This window comes from Carettochelys insculpta, chromosome 27 (genome assembly GCF_033958435.1).
Source record: "Carettochelys insculpta isolate YL-2023 chromosome 27, ASM3395843v1, whole genome shotgun sequence".
NCBI lineage: Eukaryota > Metazoa > Chordata > Testudines > Carettochelyidae > Carettochelys > Carettochelys insculpta.
Genome location: NC_134163.1, coordinates 12,814,597 through 12,838,190, shown reverse-complemented (window position 1 = coordinate 12,838,190; position 23,594 = coordinate 12,814,597). Strand labels below are relative to the sequence as shown.

Sequence of the window (23,594 nt, the reverse complement as noted above, 5' to 3'; positions counted from 1 at the left end):
CCCCCATACAGCCCTCCATGCACCCCCAGACCCAACCCCCCCACACTGCCATGCACACCCCGAGCCTTCTTACACCCCCCCACACAGCCCTCCATGCACCCCCAGACCCAACCCCCCCACACTGCCATGCACACACCATGACTTCGTACACCCCCCCACACAGCCCTCCATGCACCCCCAGACCCAACCCCCCCACACTGCCATGCACACACCATGACTTCGTACACCCCCCCAAGGCACCCTTGATCCATCCTTCCCACACTGCCATGCACACGCTCTGCCATCTTACATACACACACACACACACACGCCCCTGGAACCCACACGCACCCCATGCACCTGGCTACACACCTTCTGGATCCAGAGACATTCCCTGCACCCCACCACGCACCCCCAGACCCATCCTCCCATGCACCCTGCCATGGTACACACCCCCCTGCACGTGCCAGGAACCCCCAGGACACACACACAAACCCTGTGCCCTGCCACACACCCCTGGACCCGCACTGCATGCACTCTGCCATGCACCCTCAGACCCCCGCCTCTGCCTCCTCTGCCATGCATGCACTGTAGCTACTTGTAGTTACCCCCTGCCCCCCGCTGTGCACATATAACCCAGCCTCCGCTACTCCCTCAGCTGAGAGGCAGGCCATGATAGCCACTAAGGTGGCAGGTTCGATCCCACCTGCCCTGGCTCGCCCTGGGCGGTGCCTCTGGGTCACACATCCCTGCGCACACGGTACCGATGCCAGACACCCCAGACCCACACCCCAATGACTCTGCCCTGCACTCCCTGAACCTACTCACACGCACACACTCCCTGCGCGCACCCCAGTCTGTGTCTGTCTGTCTGTCCGGGGCTGGGTGCCAAGGACAGACCACAACCAGCTGACTGGCCTCCCCCACCCCCCCCGCCCCGTGAGAACTCTCACTGGCCTAGTCACACGGCTGCAGACACCCAGCAATACGCCCTCCCCACAGATTAGTGCACAGACACGGAAATATATTCGCTCCTTGCAGGCACAAGACAAGCACAGCCGCCCTAGCCAAGCATGTCCCCTGTGCACACCCTCTCCCCCTTCGGCCTGACTGCTCCCCGCTCCCGGGGAGTCGGGTTTTCTCATCAGGAACCCCCGTGAGTTGTTGGTGGAGCTGTGGCATCCACCACAGCCCAGGGACCGAGTCCTCGGCGTGCCCCATGCAGGCAAGGACATGCGGTGCCTGCACTAGCACCCTGTCAGGGTTTACCTGTGGGCTGGAGGCCACAGGCCCTGCACCAGGACAGGGTGTGTCCCTAAGAATCGGTGATGTGGGAGGGAAGCAGCAGTGTCTTGCAGGGAGCACAGAACAAAGTAATCCAGGTGCACGTGGAAATGACCGCCTGGCCATCCTAAACCCAGGTCCCCAACAGATCGGCAGCAGGCCAGGGTCTCTACCGCTCTCCCCTCATCCCAGCTGCCCCTAGACACTGGCTGTAGAACAGAGACAGCTTCCCAGCCACACAGGGGCTTGTAGGGAACAGACCCATCCTGCACCCAGAACCCAGTTCCTCCCCTCCCAGCCACATCCAGCACCCCCGAGGAGGTGGATCCGAGGAGGGAGTGGGAGCCAGGCCCAGGGCTTTGCAGCTGGAGCATTGCCCTGCCCCAGCCAGGGCAGGTGGGGCCAATGAGGCTGTGGCGCAGTACCCAGTCCCAGCTGCCTCTCTGGCTCCGGCTCTCTGGGTGGCAGCAGCCTCAGCTCATCCTCTCCACCCCTGAAGCCGACACACCCTGTCATTAGCCGGAACATCCCAGCACAGCTGCTCCACCAGGCCTGGGGCAGGGAGGGGGGGCAGGGCAATGCTGGTACAAGGAAGCTAGTGCCAGGGGCAGGGGGCCAAGATGGCAGCCGGCAGTGATTTCATGCCGGGGCTGGGAGAGGCAGGCACACCAGCTTTCAGCAGCACCCAGTGGGAGCCCCATTCCCCTCTGCAAGTGAACCCCTCCAGGGACTGTCCTACAGCAACAGGCATGTGGGTTAGAACAGCACAATCGCCCCATTACACGCCAAGCCCCTACAAGGGCCCCTCTCTCTCCCCCTGCCACAACCTGACCCCCAACCCCAGGGCAGAGGCCCCCGTGCCATGGCCTGTGAGATACCCGGCTGGAGAATGGTGCTCACCCCAGCAGGCCCAACCATGCCCTGCCTGACAACCAGGGTTCCCTGGCTTGGGCGGCCGGCCAGGAGAGATTCAGGTGCTGCCCTGATGATTGGTAGAGTGCCCACAGCTGGCTGTGTGTGGGTGGTGCACTTCCACACATGCCTTGGTGCACAGAACAAAATTTATTCCACCCATGGATGGAAGACAATAAGTGGGACCCCTGCCTACAGCCCAGCCTGGTAAATCACTTCAGCCATTCAAAGCTCTTGCTGGTGAGCTTGGCAGCACTGCCTGTGCATTACCCTCCTGGCTGCTTGGGGCCCAGCCCACACAATTACCCCACTCCAGTCCTCACAAGGGCGGGGGGGGGGGCGAGGCAGGGCCCCAGGGTGGGGCTGGCGAGTCAGTGTGTGCGTGCGCATGATCTCACCTCTCCCCCAGGCCTCTATTTATACTCAGCCCACAGGAAAACATTCCTCCACACAAGGGCTCTTTGGAAGCCAGAGCCACACTGCTCCTCTCCCGGCACTTATTTCGGGGGCATTCCTGAGGGCTGGGCTTCCCCGCCCAGCGTCAGCCGCCAAATGCCCAGTCACTGATGAAGCAGCTGATGCTTCCCTCCCTCTGCGGCCCAGGAGACAGGGCAGAAGCTACCCCGACCCATGGGGCTGCTGTGCCCTGGGGGGGAGAAGGCACGGCCACTGCTAGGCAGAGAGGGCGTCAGGAGGGGAGCAGAGTCCTGGGAGCGGGACGCCCTTGAGACTGGTTCCTGTTCCTAGTTTTAAGGGGCTTGGTGCCTCAGTTTCCCCTCCCGGTAACTGTCTGGGAACCTCCCAAGGGTGACTCGCCTTGAGCCCAGAAGCGGCGAGAGGGAGCAGGTGCTGGAGCGGCCGCCTCCCAGGATTAGTTGCTGCAGATGGAAGGTGCGCCCTTCCCTGCCCTCTGCACCATTCGACCTTCCCCAAAGGGAGCGTCTCCCCACCCCGAGCAGCACCTCACCAGCCTCCCCGGTGGGGCCCATCAGTCTCCCTCCCCTTTGCAAAACCCACCCTGGTGCAACCCCGGGCAGCGCGCACCTGGGGCCGACCAGCTCCCCCCGCCCGACGTGGCAGCTGGCCAGTCGCCATGGCAACCGCCATCCGCTCAGCCTGTATTTTCTTAACCAGGGCCTCCGTGGGAACCTGGCCGGCTGCCACCTCATTGCGCTTGGGCTCTGCAGCCGGCAGCCATTTCCTCTTGGCATCCCCTGCCCTGGACAGCCACGTGGCCTCTCACTGCCCGGGGTAACCCCCGAGCCTCGCCCACTCCTCACGGTGCACCCCCACAGCCAGGCCCTGGGCTCCCACTCGTGGTACCGCCCCTCAGTCCAGACCCTTCACCCCGCTCTGCTCGTCCAGCCCTGAACCTCCACCTTGCACTGCTACCTCACAGTCCTTCCTGGCCCACAGGCCCCTGCCTGGCATGCTCTGTAACTCTACCAATGCCCTGCAGCACCCCGGTGCGCCTCAGTCCTGCCCTACAGCACCTCCTGCCACGCCACTGCTGCACCCTCCCCCCACCCCGAATCAGGATGATCTGGGTTAAGAGTTTCATGCACCTGTCAGGCCCCCTCAAAATACCAACTGGCAGAGCCTCCAGGGCCCCCAGTTCAACACCACCAGCTCCCTGCCCGCCAACCCACTGCCTTGGCATGGACGTATCCAAAACCCACCTGCGCATCCTTCAGTTTCGACCTGCATTATCCCCTAGTGGGAGAGCCCAATAATCAGGAGAAACATGGTGACCACAGCAGGGGAGCCAGGAACTCTGGGCTCCATTCCCAGGCTCTGCCTTTGCATGTGGCCTGGGGCACATGACAGGGCCAGCCTCTGCCTCAGTTTCCCCAACTGGATAATCACCTCAACCTGGAACATTTCCAAGGTTTGGAGAGCCTTGGCCAAAAGCCATTGTCTAAGTGCCAGTCGTGGTGTCTAACCCCCCCGCTGCCAAAACCCATCAGGAAGGGTGGGGAAAAAGATGGAAAAAACCTACAATCTTCAGGCCTTGGCAGCTCACTTGTGACAGGCCACCAGCCTGCAGCCTTAGGACACTACAGCTCGAGTGCCACCTACAGGCATGGAAAAAAAAAACCCACCACCAAGGAAAACTGAGTGATCAGGAAGAAGAATCCAGGGGCCTGGGACCATGGCATTCAGAGAGCCTTGTGTTGATAGGATTGCAGGCACATACACACACGCCCCGTGTGTTCTACTGGCAGGGTTCCCCCTCTATCTGTGCTTCGCAGGGCATTTAATACACACCCTGGGATTTTCCACTGGGCTCCCCTCCACCCCGGTGCCTGTTCCCAGGAACAGAGGCTTTCTGTAAAGGTTTATCTCTGTCCCCTGCTGTGTGGGTAGGGTGGAGTGTGTGGGTGGAAAAAGGGGGAGACGGCATTTTCCAGGGCTGGAAACAAGGCTGCGTGGCTGGAACAATTAGCCAAGCGGAGGTTAATCATTAAAGAAGCCAACAGCCCAGGGAATAAGCGTTCCCTTGAGAGGAGGAAGTGCCAGAGAATGTCCTTTAGAGCTGCCCAAGGTTAGACAGCCCCGGGTGCGTGGGGACACAAACTGGTTAACACCCTAATCTGGCCTTGTGGCTCCATTGTGCTGCACAACTGGCCTTCCCAAACACCCAGCTGGCACCGTGCTTTCCAGCAATCGGGACTTTGGGAGTAGGGCTGGGCCGGGCCAGCTGGCCACAAGGCCATGTCTTTGCCCTGTGATGCTACTATGGAATGCCTCAGCCTTGCAAAGGCTGGGGCTGAGGAGGGAGTTCTCAGGGGCCTGCTCTGTCTTGAAAATGGATTTCCCAGACTCCTCTGCTCTGCACCTCAGTACTGGTGTGATGCACCGGTCAACATTGGATTCTGCTGCCTGGGGCGACAAGTGATGATGTGTAATGCACATCCCTCTGGAAGGCTGCAATCATAAACTGCTCCTGTTTCACAGGTGGTGACCAGGAGTGCTGTGACTATTGGTGCAGAAACACTGGTGCACCAATATCACAAACAGCAACGAAGGGTCCTGTGGCACCTTATAGACTAACAAAAGTTTTGAGCATGAATTTTTCTGTTAGTCTATAAGGTGCCACAGGACCCTTCGTCGCTGTTACAGATCCAGACTAACACGGCTACCCCTCCGATACTCAATAGCACAAAATGACCATACTGGGTCAGACTGACGGCCCATCTCCACCAGTACCAATGCTGGCCAGAGCCCAGTGCTTCAGAGGGAACAAACACCAGGGCAACTGGTTCACCTCAGCTAGCAGAGGTTTAGGGACACATTCCCCCGACCACAGGCTTGCACCCCCAGCCAGTTTGACTAATCGCTCTTGATGGACCTAATCTCCATGGGCTTACCTCTGCCTTTTTTGAACCTTCACAACATTCCCCGGCATCGCGTTCTGCAGGCTGTGAGAAGTACTGCCCTACACCTGCTTCAAACCTGCTGACTGCTTGCTTCTCTCTGTGGCCCCTGGCTCTTGCATTACTCTGTGGGATAAATAACACTTCCTCACCCACTTTCCCCAAACCATTCATGGTTTTATAGGCCTCTCGCCTATCCCCCATCTGTCTAGCGTTCCCTGTAAGCTAAGCACTTGGGTGGCCACCCAGGAGAGATTCAGGTGCCCCCCAGCTGATTGGCAAAGTGCCCCCAGTACCCACAGCCGGCAGCGTGTGGTTCCGTAGTGGTGCACATCCGGATACACATCAAATTTATTCTGCCCCAGATGGAAAAAGTGAGGGTGAACCCTGCTGCCACCGTCATCTCTTTTCTAAGCTCTTCAGTCCCAGTCTTTCTAACCTCTCCCTCCACAAAAGCTAGTCCATAGCCCTTCTCTCTATCTTTCCCCAGTTCTAACGCAGATTTTTGAGAGAGGGAGAGGGGGTCCTGCTCTGAAACAAGCCCTAGAAATGACAGGGCACTGCAGTATTCAGGACTAGCATGGAGAGGTGGTGGGAGATAAGAGAAGAGTCCTGACACAGCTAGGGGTTGGAAGGAAATCTGGGTAGAATCATGGAAATTATCTTTCCACTCCACGGTCACCCTCAGCTCCAGGGGTGTGGAAAGTGGATGCTTTAGAAACATTCCCTCGTTCGAGCCACCCCCTATTGTAAATTATTCCCTGAAAGAAGAGACACCGCATCGGCTGCTACCAGGCCTGGAAGAGACGCTGATGTTTCAGTTTCCAGCCGTTGCGCCTCTGCTGGCTCCCGCACCCCTGCACAGCCGCCATCCATCTGGCTGAGATATGCAAGTCATGACCAAAAGCCCCTAATGGAAATAAACGACATGCTCTCCCCGCTGCTCCAGCGTGCAATAAATTCCTGCCAGCAGCCCCACCCCCACTTGCTCAGCTCTTTTTCCAATCAGCCCTTCGCTCCCCGCCGCATTAACATTCCCACTCATGTCTACGCAGGGCCATTTAAAGCCCACGAGGCAAAAAAATTCCAACCCGCCCCCATAACAACCCTTTTCCTTTATCCACCCTATTCTTTTACAGATGGGGAAACCAAGGCAGCCCAGGGAACTGACTTGCCCAAAGTCACAGACGTGGCTGACAGCCAAGGCAAGACTAGAACACAGGCCTACCAAGTTCAAGGCCAGTGTTCTGGCTCCTAGACCACAATGGATGACAAGTGAGAGGCACCCCCCTTCTCCCTTAGACCAGCCTCTGATTCCTCGTGCAGTTGTAACCTCTCCCCTTGCCCATCCCAGGAGAGGCTGAGCTGTTCTTTGCTGGAGTTGGCACTACCATAAGTGCCCTCCGCTGAGCTACCACTTGCCTCCGTAGAAACAAAGGCATCCCATTTCGGCTCCTTCAAAGCAAGGAGCAACTGGGACTCCCAAGCTTATGTGGGCAGGGATCACATCATCCCAGCTAAGCAATCTCATGGACACTCATCTTCCTGGGAGAGAAACAGCGTTCCCTCTAATTTTTGTTATCCCTGTGCAGAATAAAATGTTCTGTGCACCCACATATGGGCACCACCCATAGAAACATACGCTGCTGCTGCGAGTGCTGCAGGCGCTCTGCTAATCAGCGGGGCAGCATTTGAATTTCTCCTGGGTGGTTACCCCAGCACTCAGCGTACAGGGAACACTGGAGAGGACTTATCCTTTAATGCAGGTCAGCAGCTAGAAATTAAGAGAACCACAAACAGCTGCTAGGCCATCCACAAAGGGCCCTTTGTCCCCACCTCTTTGCTTCCCATGATCCAAGCACATGCAAGGAAGATTTTAAATTCCCTGCTGTGCCCCCAGGCTGTTTAGACCCAAAAGCGCTAGCGTAGTTTGAGTTTGGGTACGATACAAGCAAGACAGCCGAACAGCCGCAGCTTCTCATGTTCTGAGCAACGAGCAGCCAGAACCTGCAACAGGAAAAGGGAGGGGATCTGCACTGGCTCCAGATGTGGGCAGAAGGCTCAGCTCAGAGTAAGTCACAGGACAGGATAACATGAGAATCAGCACGGACAGAAAAGAAGCACCAGCATATCTCCACCATGGATGAGAGGGGCACCAGTTCCTCCCAGATGGCACTTCTGATTGAGGCAAGGGGACAGCCTATGGGAACTCAGCTTCCAACACTGTCCCCAAGCGCCAACAACATGCCTGGTGGGATGCATGCGGCAGGATGTAGCGCACACCCAGCTTTAGTACTGCTCCTAGGGCAGACAGCTTCCCAGCCACTTTCCACTCCTTCTTTCCATCCAAGAGTGGAATACATTTTACACACACCAAGGCATGGGGGCGGGGGGGATGTGCACCACCAGTAGAAACACACACTGCTGGCTGTGGACGCTCTGCTGATCATGAATTTCTCCTGGGTAGCTGCTCAACCACTCAGCTTACAGGGAACACTGTGCCCAGCCCCATGCAGCAGAGGTGAATGTTCCCCAGGGCATGACCATTGTTATGCCCTAAAATCCTAATCACCAAACACCCAGACCGAGGAGCTCTGAGCAGCAGGGAGTTTTCTTAGTTCCCCCTCTCTGCTGGCAGGCAGAGCAGAGGGATCCGGTGCCTGGCTGGTTAGGCTCCTGGAAAGGCACTGGTCACTTGATAAGACGAACAGAGCAAGTCAGAGCTACCCCAGAGCGCACTCCACAGAGACTACAATTCCCAGCTTCCCATCGCTTTACACAAGAGAAGGGCAAGCGCAGAAGTGCACATCGGCCACCCAACCCCATCACAGGCCCATGCCTCTCTGCGTGTCCCTCTCGTACACCCCTTCTGCCTGCCAGCACTCTGAACCTTTGCCATGGCTAGCCAGAGCTGGCAAGAGACGCTCGGAATAGCGAGAGGGGATGCTGACAGAGGCACTTTTCCGGTCCTAAAAATAGGAGCTGGCCATTTCCCCAGCTTTCTGGCCTCACCAACGTGCTTCCATTAGATGGGAAAAAAAAAAAAGCCACCTTCGGCTGGAAAGAGGGGCAGGCATGCGTCAAGCCAGGCACCAGCAAGCCACAAATAGAAGCAGGGGAGAGGAAGAGGAATCAAAGCGGTTCCATCCCCCGTTACTCCAGAGACACTTTAATTAGCCCTTTTCCTGACTTTGAGGCTTTGCTTATGCACAGGGCAACGCCTGACCTTTCAAAGGAGCCGAAGGAGAAACACTGCAGCAGCTCGGGAAGAGGGAAGTCAGCAGAGCTCCAAATAAGCTCCACCACAACGGGCGTTCAGAGGCTTTTAATAAATACCCGTGAAGGATTTCACACCAGAGATGCTATTTCTGATCTCCTGGCAAGGAAAGGGGGTGGGGGGAGACGAGGTGGCAGCTGAAAATAGCCCAGTTACACTCAGGCAGCCCAGAATGATAACGGGAGCTGGGGGAAGCAGCGAGGTGGGGAGTGGGTGGCTCACTCTGCTGCCCGCTGACCTTGCCAGCGGCTAGCCAATTGAGACCACAGGTGATGTGAGTGGGATGGTCTCCTGCAGGTGACAAGACAGAGAAAAGTTGCTAAGAGCACCCAAGGAGGAAGGCAGGGGCTGATCCCAGCTCCACCCTGACTGCTTGGGGTCCCTGGCCAAGGGAGGCAGGGGCTAATCCTGCCTCTGGCCCCAACTGCGTGGGGGTCTTTGGTCAAGTCACTCCCGCTCTTTCCCTCAAGCAGGTTCACAACATTCCCTGACCACCCAGGAGGCTAAGGCACCACCGAGAGAGGGCTTTGTGATCCTGCCCCCCTGCCAGAGCTAAGAGGGCAGTACAAGACCTTGGCGGGAGACGGTGTCATTTATGAGACAAGCTTCCTATCAGACTCTGGGGCAGGAAGGAGAACCAGACTTACCCTCTGTTCCAGCCCCCAAGGCAATGTTCATCTTCACTGCCATTTGAGGAGGCAGGGGAGATTAGCCAGCCCTCCAGGAGAGACACTGAACAGCTCAGGCCTACCCACAGCTGGAAGGGTGCGCACAGCACCAGCCCAGCCTCAGAAACTGGCCACAGCTAGTGACCCTTTACTAATACTAGGGTCAAGAATCCCAGTTCTCAGGGGAGGGACCACAGCCAATGGTCACCCCAATACATGGAAATACATTGTGGACTGCCCATGCCACTCAGCAAGGATCTCTCCCCTTCCGCCAGACTACGAATGAAGCCAGCTCAGAGTTCCCATGTTGGAGGATTAGGACAATCTTCCGGTCAGGGGAAGAGCTTGTCTCCCGCACAGGACCCCTAGTGACTAGGGAAGATGGATCACCACACACCAGCGAGGGGGTCAGGGCAGAGAAAAGATTAGCTTCTAAGGCTGCTTCACATGACTGTCAGCACCTCGGTTTGCACTGTGCCAGTCTTCCGCTCAGGTAGATTGTTTCACGAGCTGGTGCCGGGGTGAAGAATGTCACTCAGAAGAAACCTTCAGCATGGTTTTCCAGAGAGACGCACTCCCCTAAGGGGACCCTGTCACAGACAACTCCCCCCACATGCTTGGGGTATGTGCTCCCAGCTTCACACAGCCAGACCAGTATCGTGAACAGGAACCCCCGTAACGAGCATGTCATCAGCAGAGAAGCAATGGGCAATTTGGCTGCTGCAAGCCACAGACTCCGTTGCACTGGCTGAGCCTGCCTCGGAAGAAGGTCACACTCAACAAGTCGGGGCTTTTGTTCTCTTTAATTGCTCAAAGTGATCTCTCTGCATCAATATACCTCGTGCCAGCTGTACAAATGGGGAGAGCCAGGCCCAGAGCCCAGTCCATTGGTCCTGCACAGCAACCGCAGAATCCCTGCAACACACACAAGCGGAAGGGTTTGAGAGGGCGCACGGAGGAAGACAGTGCCTCTCCACGGACGGTTTGCAAGGGGATGGCCTGCGTGAAACAAGACATTAAGCCACAAGCATCCTCGGCAGTCCTAGGAGAGTGGAAAAGGAGTGAACAGGCCGGTCGGACCAAGCTCGTCTCTCACCTGTGAAGATACCCGGGGGCTAACAGTTGGGCAGCCTGCCTTCTTATAGTCCACTCAGGTGGTCTCTGGGACCGTCAGTGCAGCCCCTTTCAAAAACAGCAGCCCAGCGAACAAGTGCCAAGCATTCCACAGGGGGAGGTTGGGGGGGGCACCACGCAGATTCACAGAGACAGGAGCAATTTGTTCTCAGAGGAGATCAGTATCAAAACAGGGGCAGAGCCCTACGTAAATACTATTTCCTTAAGAAGGCAGAGTGTGCCATACCCCCACACCCTGCCAGACTCCCCTTCTCCGAATTTGCCCTGCTGTGTCTGAAGCCATGTCTAGAAGACGTCAGACCTCACACTGGTTGATATATCACTGCTATTCAGAGCTCAAAATGCTGCCATGTGGGGCCTCCAGCTGGCTTGGCATTAGCTCCAGTCTAGTTATCCACCAGCCAGGCACCCCCCTGCCCTGCCACCACGCTCAGACTGCCAGGGGCCATGCTGCCATCTAATGGCAGAGGCCTGCTATGGCAAGGGGCATGCTCCCAACTGCCTGAGATGGTTCGCCAAGGGTCCCTGCTCCGCTAGAGCAGGTTGGCTGTGCAGACACTGAGCCCCTGCAAGGCCTCGGCCTTTCTGCATAGGGCTTCAAAGAGGACCGGGTTATAGATCAGGAGCTCCCCACCAGGGCTGGTTACGGACGACGCTTACCCTGATTACTCCAGGGCTTTCACAAGGGCCTCGCTGGCTTCTACGTTAATCTGGGCTTCTACTTTAGCCGATTCGTCAGATGCTGCAGCCAGCTGGGATAAGGCCTTATCCAGATTCGACTTAGCAGTCTGCAAACATACAAGAAAAGAGGGAACGGTCCCGGAGGATTAGGAGCAGGAAGGCACATCAGAGCACAGCTGTCTCTGGTGCTGCTGGGGGTTCTGGAGCTGGAACGTTATGTCCTGAAGTGCATCACTAGCGATGACTGTTACGACTGGGGCTCTACCCCAGCACTGGTTGCCCAAGATGAGCTGCTCAGGGCACTCCTATGCCACATGCTGCTCATTCAAGTCAAGCCCTTTTCCAAGGGCGCGTTACCTACAAAGACAAATTTGTCTCAGCAAAGCCACAGAGACAGGCCACGTGAGCTCCTCAGTCAGGGGTAGCGTCTGGGGCATCCCTGGGTGGTGACCAGTCAGGGTCTGCTGCCCCAGGTCAGTGAGGCAGCCCCTCTCCCCAAGGCAGCTGTCACTTTAAAAGAGTCTGTCGGGCTGCAGCAAAACCACTCTGAAAGGGCAAGGGCATATTGAGCATGGCCACAACTGACAACTGCTGAGCCACCAGCACTAAAAACCTTCCTGCGAATGTGCTGGAGCAGCTCGTTCTTCAAAGCTCCAGCAAACCTCGGCAGCATAGGCCTGCCCTGCACACCAGCACTCATCCACTCATAGGGTGGGCAGAGAGGCCTGTTTCGCGGCTCCGAAGTCAGCCTGGGCACTCAGCCAGCCTGTCAAAGGGCCCCACGTTTAAAAGATGGACCCCCACGACTTCGAAGCAGTGTGGAATTGTGAAAGCTTGCCACACGCTCCAGCACAGAGTGGTGCAGCTTGCCGGGAGGGCTAACTCAGCTTCTTTCCCCTCCACTGTTCCAAGGAAGGTTTAATTCTATGATCCTGGGCAGTCGGGGGAAGAGTTCAGGGTGAGGAACCAGAACTCGATCTGGGACAAGCCTTTCTTAGCCACGGGAAGCTCCCGCGACAGGCAGCCCATGCAGGAGAAGATGGGAGTGACTCTCCCGCAGGACGCTACAACTTGTAGCCAGATTCCTTGCCCTGCTAGCAAGTAGAGCCAAGCCCTGTCCACTCCCTGCCGCTCAGGGCGGGCAGGTGACTGCAGGGTACTCACAGCGAGATCCAGCATGTCCAAAGTGGCCACTTCTTCTGCCAGCAGCTGCACAGAGGAGTCTGCATTGACTGTGACAGAGCCACTGCTCACTGCCAACACAAAAGCAAGGGGGCTGAGTCAGTGGGTGCGGGGGGCAGCGCACAGGGCCAGGGCCACAGCCAAGCCTAGTTTGTAGGACACAGGACAACAGCAGCAGAAAGAAATTACAATGGCTAACACCACCCGCAACCCCATGTGTGTCCATTTCTAGCCTTCCTCCCCAGCAACGCTAGAAGGTCAGGTCCGCTGCCAGGTGTCAGCCACCCGGATAGATTGCCTGGACCTGCCAGGGGATGGCACACACACACCAGTAGTGAAGCTTCATCTGCCACCCACCTAAATAACTTCTCAGCCAGTCCTTGGACTCCCACAGAAGCACTGCAGGGTGCTTGGCGGATGTTTCATAAGCCTGCCAGGCACCCTCCCCAGCCCCAGGAAGGAGGGCTTATCCCCATTTCACTGACAGGAAGACTAATGGAAAGATGAAGTGGCTTGCCCAGATCCACACAGTGCTGGAACCACAAGCCCAGATTCCCAATTCTCCATCCATTGGACAACAGCCCCTCCCAGACCCACAGAGAACTCAGGAATACAGGATGCTTCGACCAGTGGTAAACTGAAGCTTCTCCCCTTCCAATTCCTCCCCTCAAGCTCTCGGGGCCCCCCGACCCAGGTTCACACACCAAAGTATTTTGTGGCAGTGCCGTCCTCAGCAAAGACCGTCACAACTCCGGGTTTCAGGACCTGCAAGGTGGGGACGTGAGCCGCCAAGATGCCAAAGGAGCCGCTCAGCGTGGGAACATCCACCTGCTTCACGGTGGCTCCGCTGTACAACACCTGAGAGGGGAAAAGGGCAGGTGGTTGGGAGCAGTTCTCTTCTTCTCCCAAGCGGACTTTGAGGTTCCCTCACCCCATCTCACAGCTCTGTGGAACAAGAGCCAGAGGGACCCAGGGAAGCTGCTCTCCCACGACCTGCTGAGTTAACAGAATCCCTGCCCTGCCCTCCCACGCTGAAGGTACAAGCAGGTTCAGAGTAAGCATACATCCAGAACGGTGAGACTTGGGCAGGGCTCTGGAGATGGAAAGGGAGTAGGCCTGGCAAACACTGACTGGGAAAGTGCTCCAAGCGCAGGGGGCGGTGTGAGGAGTCATGGAGTCAGGAGTGGGCAAGACACATAATGGGAGCGGTTCAGAGAAGCTTGGGAAGCGCGTAGGGAGGCCTTAAGATGAACCTTGGCTGAGGAGGCTGATAGGAGAGAGATAGCGAAGCAGGCGCCTCACAGGCTGCCCACACAGTTCTGCCAGTGGAGCACAAGTCCTGCCTTGCAGTACTAGTGCTCTGTTCCAGCCCCAGGCATCCTCTACCCCCATGGCATTCTGCTGGTGCAACCTCAGACCTGAGCTGCAGCATCCTCTGCTCGCCCAACCCTTGGGCTTCCATCCCACTCCAGCCAGACACCTCAATCCTAATGTCCTCACCCCTTGCTAGCCCAGTTCTCAGAGACCCCCTGCACCACAATGCCAGAACCCCTGCGGGCCGAGTCCCAAGGATTCTCTCACACACGCACGCTCCGGTAGCACCCATCCATCCTGACCCACTAGCCCAGTCCTGAGGCCCCATTCTAAATCTGAGCACCCCAGGACAACAAATGCAAGCCAGTCCAACCCATGCTCAAAAGCCATCAGCACCATTGGGAACCACCTGGGCAAACCCTCTCCCTTGTCAGCCAACCCCAACCAAGCAGCAGCCACTGCAGCTCAAACAGGCGGGACTGTGCAATGCCAGGTATAAGATCCTCAGGGCAGACCTCGGCTGTTTGTTGCAACTGTGCAGCACCCAGCACGCTAGGATCCTGGTCTATGACTGGTACAAGTGGTACAGCAGCGCAGACGAGGGTGCCAGGGGGTCAGAGTAAGGCACGCTGGCTGAGATGAACAAGGACCCCAGAGCAAGCCAGCAGGTAGGGGGTTCAGGATCAGGACTGAAGTGCACTATCAAAGCAGCCTGGGAGATTAGGCATAATCAGATAATCCAGTGTTTTGGGTCTGAACTATTGAGCCCAGCTCCTAAAATAAAAACCTTTCCATCCCCAATGGTTGCTCCCTTAAGGCCTGACCCCTGCCTTCCAACTTGCTTGCACTGGGCAACCAGAGCAGATATTTGCCCAGCACCTACTCAGGCAGTTCTCCCCCCTTTACCAGAGGGCTGATGCTGTATATAACAAGGGCACGGACCACATTTATACACCCACTGGGCAATCTTTGTAGGGTCAGTTATCACCATGTAACAACCCACAGAAGCATTTCATGGCTCCCATTAGAGTTTCAGGATATCCTCCCACCCCCTCCATCCAGGGAAGGTCCCTTGTTCTCATGAGGCTGCCACCCCATGACACACCAGAGAGACCAGACCCGCAACACCTGGATATGTAACCCATGAAACCACCTGCATGTCATAGTGCTCATAGGCCCCTGTCCCGGCCTGATATGGAAGACTCTGTACAGGTAGGTGCTGAGCCAAGGAGAAGTGCCCTGCACCATGCTCTGGAGATCACTACAGCCAGCCTCCTACTGGCACGTCTCTGATGGAATTCCACATCCAAAGCTCTCCCTCCATGGCACAGCCCTCACTCGCTGCGGGATGGGGCGGCACATTCAGGCACAGCACCCTGCAGAGAACACCCCTCTGCCAGCCCCAGGGCAGACCCCAAGGGGAAGCTCATAAGGGGAGCGGCGAAAACAAACAACCCAGCTTCAAAGCAAAAAGGGGGGGGGGCGCTCAGAGCACAATACAAGACCTGCCCCCGCCCCCACCTAGGGGGCCCCAGGCCAGCATAGGCACGGGGATGAGTTGAGGGGGTTCAACCCCCCCCATTCACTCCCAGGGATCTCCACAGCGACGAGTCTCCCACTCTGAAGGCCCCAGCCCAGGGGGGGCCCTCAAAGATACCGATACCCCCACCCCTGGCGCCTGTCCAGACTCACCCAAGCCCCGCCCCCCACAGCCCCCCGGCCCAGCTTAGGACCCCACCTCCTCGGCTTCCCCTAGGACCGGCCAGGACCCCCCCACCCCCCAGCCTAGGAGGAGGGGGACCTCCCACCCTCGGTGCCCCCCCGTGCCCCGCAGCCCGGACCGGGACACCCCCCCGCCCCGTGCCCACCCCAGAGTCACCCGAACGGGGCCCGGGACCCCCGGCCCAGGACCGCCCCGTGCGCCCCCCCCCGGCCGGCACCTGCGTGGGCGAGGCGAAGGTGAAGGACATCTGGGCCGGGCCGGCGGCCGCCGCCGCCGCCTCAGCGTAGGCGCGAGCCGGAGCCCGCGGGCCGGGCAGGCGCAGGACGCGGGGCCCGAGGGCCAGGAGGCGGCGCGCGGGCAACATGGCGGAGCCGGGGCGGGCGCGGAACGGAGGAGGCCGCCAAGGGCAACGGCGGCCGGCGCGGGGCAGCCTGGGAGAAGAACGGACTGCAACTCCCACCATGCACCGCGCGCCGGAGCCGGGCGGTACCGCCGTCCTGGGACACTACAAATCCCATGAGGCATCAGGGCGCGGGCGGGGAGGGGAGAACTGCTGCCGCCAGGACTCACGGGACTGGCCCTCCGGATAGCCCCACAGACTACAAATCCCATGATGCTTCAGGGCTAGGAAACCCAGCTGCCGCGGGGGGGCGCGCGGAGACGGTGGAAGCAGAGGCTCTCAATCCCACAATGCACTGGGGCAGGTTCCAGCCGCCGCTGTGACCCCTGGGAGTTGTAGGGTTGTTTTTTTTCCACCCCCTCCAGGCCCCACTGTTTACTTACCATCTGTTTGTTTATTGTAGGGTCGTTTTTAACTCCTTACCCCACCCCGCCCCCAAAAAAACCCCTACTCCACAGTCTTGCTGGCCAGTGTCCCTCGCCCCGGCTCCCCCTCCACCCAGCAGGTGTCTGCATGCAAGTGGCCGGTTGCATGCAGGGCAGAGCAGAGCTCAGTTTATTAATACTAGCAGGTTATTGGTGTTACCCTGTGCTTTTTTTGTGCCTCTACTTGCTGCTACCATGTACCAGCACCTCTGCAGCCCCAACCCTGGGGTCCCTGGCTGGGAGAGAGAGGGGACGGGGAGCCGGCTGAGTACCTGTGTCTCTTTACACAAAGGCACTGGAGTTACCCATAGAGAAACTCTGTGGCTTACAGCCGCGTAACAGGACTCAGCTGACCTGTCCTGGCCCCACCAACTCTCTTGGGAGGGAGATTCCCCATGCCATTGTTTTGCATTCATTGTGAGGCAGTGTTGATAATGGAATTAATTCATATACTTAGCTGATATGAATCAGAGAGGTCGCTGTGTTAGTCTGTAGCTTCCAGAACTACAAGAAGTCTTGTGGCACCTTATAGACTAACAGATATTTTGGAGCATGAATTTTTGTGGGCAAAGACACGCTTCGTCAGATGCATGAGTGAGAGGGGGCGTTTCAGAGAGGCATTTAAAGATTGGGGTCCCAGTAAGAGGGAGGGCTAGAGCTCACAAGGTCTATGCAGCAAGGTGGAAATGGCCCAGTGTCAACAGATGGTGTGATTTTTGTGGTTAGATCACAAAGTCCTTCACAGAGGATGTGAGTTTCACCGTCCCTGTGTTACGCATGGGGAAATCAAGATACAGGGAGAGAGCTACTTTCTCAAGGAATGGTCTCTCCCTCTCATGAGGGAAGCGCTTTAATTTTCTTTTCCCTGCAGCCTGTGTGTGTTTGTGGGACACATAATATCTTACCAATACATTTAAATCTCACTTTCTCTGTCTCTACGTCTCAACAGCCTTGAATTGCAGCCACCCCCTGCCCGTCAACCCCCTCCCGAAAAAAAGCAACTTCAACAGCAGGGAACAATAAGTTTTATTTGAACACCACCAGTCCCTTCACGGTTGGTCCAATATTCTCTGGAGCTACCCTGTCACTAAAAGAGCCTTGAGAGCCCACAGCTGTCATCTACCTGGGTGAATGTTCAGTAGTGGTCACATGGTGGGATTGTCTACTCTGCAGGTGATCAGTTCTTAGCATGGAGGCCTGGGAAATAACTCTCTTCTTTATGCCTCGTTCTGATTCATGACAGAATGGAGGGGACCCTACAAAGGGCTTCACAAGGATAGTGCACGTTTTAACTTGCAGTGTATGCACAACTGCCCTATGGCACCAGAAGAGGGCACTCCATGCGTAGAGATAGGAACCTTTCAGTCTTGCCCAGCACCAGGCATTTTCCTTTTTCACCAGGAAACATCAGCAGGAAACACTCCATCTTTAAAAGGAAACCCTGTTTGCCCAGGCATGGCTGACCGGTGGGAGGGTTTGAGGGGTGGTCTCCAGGTCTGAAGCACACGCAGATGGATCAAGTAGATGGGATGGGTTCCCAGGACAGTCCCAGCTATTGGGACTGTCAGATACGTCTGAGGATCAATTAGATTCCAAAATTTTGTATGAATTTCAGCTATGCAGACGAGCCTCAAGGCTGGCCGTCATGTTCCCTTCTGAACTCCCCATCCCTATCTCTGATCCCAGGAAACACCAATCCCCCTCCTTCACCCCCTGGCACCCACACCCAGGCAACTTCCAGCTCCCCCCTCAGCTCTGCATCTGTCAGTACACTGGTAATTCTGTTGGTATTTGTTAGCTACAAAGAAAATAGAGCCAACATTTCTAATCAGAGAGAGAGAGACAGCTACAAATCCATCAAGGGAGTTCAGCTGACACAATGGCAATAAACAAAAGCCCCAGTGGCTTGCGGCAGCAAAGGAAAGCTGAGCTGTTTTCATAGCCTGATTCACCCTTTTCCTCCTTTGCTGTTCCATGCTGTGGCTGTACCTAACCTGGGTGGAAGTTAGAGCAGCCTCAGGGCCCCTCTAACCTAAGCTCTGCTTGCCTTGGATCCTGTGACGCGGAGAATAGCGGTAATGGAGGGCACTCTAGCCACATTGGAGTCGTTGGGATGGCCACGGGAGGTGGGCAGGACCCAGGAGGAGCCTCATGGGGGCCAGATAAAACCACAGGGATTAAAGGTGGCGGGGGCAGGGGTAAGGCTTTAACTCAGGCTGGAGAGAATTGGGTCCACAGAGGTGACTCGGCCAAACATGCAGTGAGATCTCAAGGTATCTGACCAGGGCTGGCCTGCCAGGGCTGCTGGATCCTGCAAAGTGCTGAGCAGCCTCACCTCCCATTCACTGATGGGAATTGTCAGGGCTGAGCCTCTTGCAGGACTGAGCCATTGGTCAAGCAGGGGATTCCTCAACCAGTTACCATTCAGAGGGATAATCCCTCCCTACTTTTCACTGGGGAGTGAGGGGGTGACTGGGCTGCCTGCTAGAAACCAGCCCCTATCTCTCGCCCAGGAGCCTTCATCCCTGGACCCAGTACACAGCACCTCCCAGCTGGTGTCTGTCTCTGCCCTGTCCTGGCATCACTGCCCAGGCAGACAAGAGCCCAGGTTGTTCTTCCAGACCCGTCCTGTCCATTGCAAGGTATTCCTAGAGGTGCCCATCACCAGGGTTTCTGGCCTTCAGTCCTGGGGTAGCCTGGGCCTCTCTGCAGGGGCCAGAATACAGAGCTGGGAGAAAGATGATGTCCAGGGGCCTGCTGGGACAGGGTCTCTCCCGCTTTCTACTAGCTGCACCCCCCATCCCCCACCACTGCAGTCCTGGCCTGAGTTCTGCCAGGGCACCAGACAAGAGGGGGAGGGGATCTAGGCAGAGGCTAAATCCATTAAAGTGGATGAGTGTTTTGCCAGAGGGGCAGGTGGGAAGCCCGGGTCTGAAGAGGTCCACTGGGGGGCTGGGCCAGGGGGCGGCTCAGCTCAAATTGGGGTCTATCTCCCCCACCTCCCTCCTGGGCACACGCCCCCCCCTGGCTGAAGTCAGCCTCTGGCAGCCTCGTCACTTTCTCCTCAGCGCCAGCTCCTCCATCTGGAGGTGTCAGCATCACTGCGTGGGCACCGAACGTCAGCAGGAGCTGGGAATGGGGGAGCTGGAGCCAGCCTGCCAGCGCCGTCCCCCACCCAGCCAGCTCCCGTCCATTAACCCTCTGCTTCTCACTCCTTCCACGAGGTCCTCCCCTCCCACTACCCCCCGCCCGCCCACCGTTAACTCCCCTCCCCCTGCCATTAGCCTCCCCAGCTCCCCCACTAAACCTCCTGCCCCCTCCATCAACCCCCACCTCCAGGCTTTCTTCTGACCTTCCCCCCAGCTCCCCACCTCCTTCCACCTCTCCTCTCTCTGCTTCTCCCCCCCCTCCACACTGCTGTCCCCCTTTCGCTGGGCCGGGAAGCTAAAGACCCCACCCCCACAGCCCCAGACACTCAGCCTGCTCCTCCGGGGTTTATTATCCAGAGGCAGGTGGGGGAGTTAGTGGCAGGGTGCCCTGTCCCAAGGGGGGAGCGTGGCACAGCTGGGGGGGGTGCTCAGTGGCTGAGCTGTGAGCTGCCTCCTGTGCTCTTGAATCCCTCTGCTCTCATTCAGGGTCACGTGTGGCCAAGCTCACGGAGGCGATAACAGCTTTACTACTGCTGGCGGTGCAAGGAGCGCTGCCTTTGCTCAGGGAACTGGCGCCTGAGTTGGGAGCGGCAGGGAGAGGGACCCTGTCCCAGCTCCCCTGCAGAGAGGGGGGCTAAGGGAGAGCTGGCTTTCTTGTCCACAGTATGTGGAGGTGGTGCCAGCTCAGGGATGACCCAGGCCACTGTACCCAGATCTGTGCCTCACTTTCCCATCCACCACAGGCAGGGCCAGGCTCCAGGCCCTGGCCAGCCAGCTGGGACAAAGAGAAGAGCCTCTGGTGCTGGTGCTGCTCGGAGCAGGGCTGATTTATTTGCTGCGGGACGCAGGCTGCAAAGCCGGGGAGGGCTGCAGCAGGAGCACATTTTGGCTGGGGGTGAACCTGCACGGCACTGTGACCCCCCGTGCCAGGTGGCAACACCTCTCACTGCAGTTTGGAAGGGGCAGGGGGGCAGACTGCCAGTGTGGGGGGACCTGTAAGAGTTGGGGGAGTCAGATATGTGTGGAGATAAATCTACAGCTCCCCACTTTAAACGATGTTTCACAGCCGCTGCGCTGGGGGCAGGTGTTTCTGGGCACCCCTCACCCAGCACCATGTGGAGCACCAGGGCTCAGCTCCCAGGTGCTCCCCTTCCTTCTGAGCCCCTCAGCAGTGAGCGCTGGGGTTGAGTGAGGGAGGGGGTCCCAACTCCAGAGGGCTGGCAGCACATGGCGCTTCCCTGAAGCATGGCTCCTGCAAGCCGCTGGCCCAGTCAAGCTCTTCCTTCCCAGGGCAGGGGCTTCGCTGGCTTCTTTCTGACAAATGCCTCCCCCTCCGTCCCATGGAAGAGAGCTGGCATCCTCCTTTGTGCAGCCCTGGGAGGAAGAGCGATGCAGCCCGTAGCTTTGGGCTGCCCCAGACTCCCTGGGGAAGGGAGGTGATGCAATCTGGAAGACTGGATTTAGCCAAAGGGCTTCCAGCTGGCAACGGGAAGGGAGCCTGAGCAGATGAGGATGGTGGAGATGATGATGCTCCCATTGAACCCAGCCCCCTCTTTGGGCTGTTTGGTTACTGGCAGGAGGAAAAGCAACCATGGGGCATCCCCCAGGGCTCCTCTCCTTCAGTTCTTGGGACCAGCTTCAGCACAGTATGTCCTGACTGCTCAAGATTGCCCATGAGATGAGAATGAGGCTGTTGGACCTCAAGTACAGGACCCCCAAACCTTATGCTAAGGTAAGTAAAGTGATTTTGCTGCAGCTTAGCCCCTCCCTCCCGTCTACACTGGACATTTTGGGCACTGAAGGAGCAGCACCCAATGCAACCCCACTGCCTAGGCAGGCTCGCACAGGTGTGACCTGGGGTTTGCACCAACACAGCATGTCGTCGTGAGGGTTGTAGCATGTTAGCCTCAGTGATGAGTCACATCAGAACCAGCTCCCCTAGTCTAGACAAGCCCTGGGGTTCTCCAGCAGCCAACACACCTCCTCTGGGGAGGAAATCAAATGTTTTAACCCCACCTCCCTGTTCATGTCACATAATCCCAGGCTGGGATGCTTGGCCAGGGCAGTCTCTAAGTTTGGCTAATGTCATTTGCTTTCCTTGATGCCCCTGGCAATCCCAGGTTCTGCCTCCCAGGAGAGGCCCTCTTGGAGCCTGTCCCACTATATTCCTGGCACTCACACAGAGAAATTAAATAAAACCTTGCCGTCTTCTTGCTGGAAGGTTGTGATGCAGAACAACTGTATTTCTTGGTCTCCAGAGTGATACTACAAAAGAACCCGATAGCAGAGAGAGAGAAAGCAGGCTGCTCCAAAAAAAAAAAAAAAAACCAGAGAGGCACAATCTACCCCGATCTTACTCTAGGCTGGCTGTCTACAGCCTGACTGCTGCTATTTGAGACCCTGATCACACGCTTCCCCACAGAGGCCTACACAGAGCATCAGGAGCGGAAACCCCCTGACATTTAGAGTGATCGCTTACAAATGTAAGAGTTTTCTGTATTTCCCATTCCCAGTTCCTTCGATGATCTCAAGCCAGGTCTACACCTAAACCTTAGGGCAACATCGCAATGCTGCTCTGGGGTGTGAAAATTCTCACCTGTAAGATCCACCTTTAAGCCCCAGTATAGGCCCTACTGGAGTGATTGGATAATTCCTTCCTCTACCTAGCAACTGCCTCTAGAGGAGGTGAATTTACTACCGCATTGGAAAAACCATCTCAGTGGTAAGTGTTTACCCTGCAGCCCCCCTCCTTTCCTGCAGCCCCAAACTCCCAACTTCCTGTCTGCATGCCCAGCTATGCCTGATCACTGAAAGGGTCTGCCCTGGTGTCCTCTCCCTGCACGAGTGATGTGGTTGTTGGTTGCGGCACTCCTCCCTAGAGACAGCTGCAGTTCCCTGATGCTGGAGACCTATATCGATTAGGAAGCCCTTTGGGATCCTTCAGGGTGAAAGGCACTAACGAATATTGTGGCCCTACCAAGAGGGTCTCCAGTTCTAGGGCTTCTTCAGCTCATGGCTCAGGGGATCACCCCAGGAGCCAACAGCAATAGAAGGTGGTTATCCTCTGTGTATCCCACTCCCACTTGGTGCTGTACTTCCAGCCTGCTACCGCCTGCTTCAACAGAGATGCTGCTGTTCGCTCAGGGCTCCAAAGCTCGTGCATTTTGATCCAGTGGACCCACGTTCCATCCTTGCTGCTAATGTAACAAGTGGTGGGGTGAACCAACCTGGGGATTAAGTCATGAGCTGCAGGCACCCAGTCACCAGGAAGGGATCTGACGCATGCTGCCAGCGAGTCATGCCACCGATCACACCCTCGCTGCATCTCCTTGCAAGGGTGATTCTATTTTTGCCAGCGGCCACCACAAGGCCCTCCTCCTGCCAGCAAGCTCTTGTGGTTGAGGAGGTACAAGCATCAGCCGCCAGCTTTCAGTAAAAGCCCTGGTTGCTGGCGGCCCCAGCTTAATCTCAGCAGTTCGTTGTTGCTTATTTTGCAAGAGGAGGGACCAGAGGCAGCAAGACTTTGAATGGAATCCTGAGGGCCTACAGCCCCCAGCTAGCCAGCGCTGAAAGAAAACACAAAACACATCTCCCCATAATGGGTTAATCGTAGAACCCAGAACAGGCAGGGACCTCCAGGGGTCATTGAGGCCAGCATCCTGCCCTCATGGCAGGACCAAGCACCATCTAGACCATCCCTGACAGATGTTTAACCTGCTTAAGTATCTCCAGTGATGGAGATTCTAAAACCTCCCCCGGCAATTTATTCCACTGCTTAACCAGGAAGTTTTTCCTACTGTCCAGCCTAAACCTCCCTTGCAGCAATTTGAGCCCATTGCTTCCTGTCCTACTTGCAGAGGTTAAGGGGAAAAACTTTTCTCCCTCCTCCTTGTAACACCTTTTAGGTATTTGAAAGCTGTGATCATGTCCCCTCTCAATCTTCTCTTTTCCAACTAAACAAACACCTCTTTCCTCATAGGTCAGGTCTTCTAGACCTTTAATCGTTTTTGCTGAGTAGCGCTGGGAACACAGGGCCTGATTCTGCTACCGCATCCAGCACTTGGCACAGAGGTGGGAGGTACGAGCCTT

General features: G+C 57.0%; 1 protein-coding gene across 1 annotated transcript; it reads right to left on the bottom strand.

The window, feature by feature from the left end:
• Positions 1 to 10,285: 10,285 nt before the first annotated feature.
• On the bottom strand, positions 10,286 to 16,022 carry ATP5F1D (ATP synthase F1 subunit delta). The gene is made up of 5 exons (XM_074978472.1): positions 15,749 to 16,022; positions 13,199 to 13,352; positions 12,477 to 12,565; positions 11,292 to 11,419; positions 10,286 to 10,412 (listed from the first exon to the last, which is right to left on the bottom strand). Exons 1-4 carry the CDS (start codon positions 15,992 to 15,994, stop codon positions 11,297 to 11,299), a joined length of 612 nt encoding a protein of 203 aa, XP_074834573.1. The 5' UTR covers positions 15,995 to 16,022; the 3' UTR covers positions 10,286 to 10,412; positions 11,292 to 11,296.
• Positions 16,023 to 23,594: the final 7,572 nt, after the last annotated feature.

Excerpts from the sequence above, each read along its gene's own strand:
- ATP5F1D (XM_074978472.1), bottom strand. The coding sequence starts at position 15,994 with ATGGTGGGAGTTGCAGTCCGTTCTTCTCCCAGGCTGCCCCGCGCCGGC. Across the intron at positions 12,566-13,198 it reads CACTGCCACAAAATACTTTG|TGAGCAGTGGCTCTGTCACA; the intron begins GTGTGTGAACCT and ends TTGTGTTGGCAG. Across the intron at positions 11,420-12,476 it reads TGGACATGCTGGATCTCGCT|ACTGCTAAGTCGAATCTGGA; the intron begins GTGAGTACCCTG and ends GTATGTTTGCAG.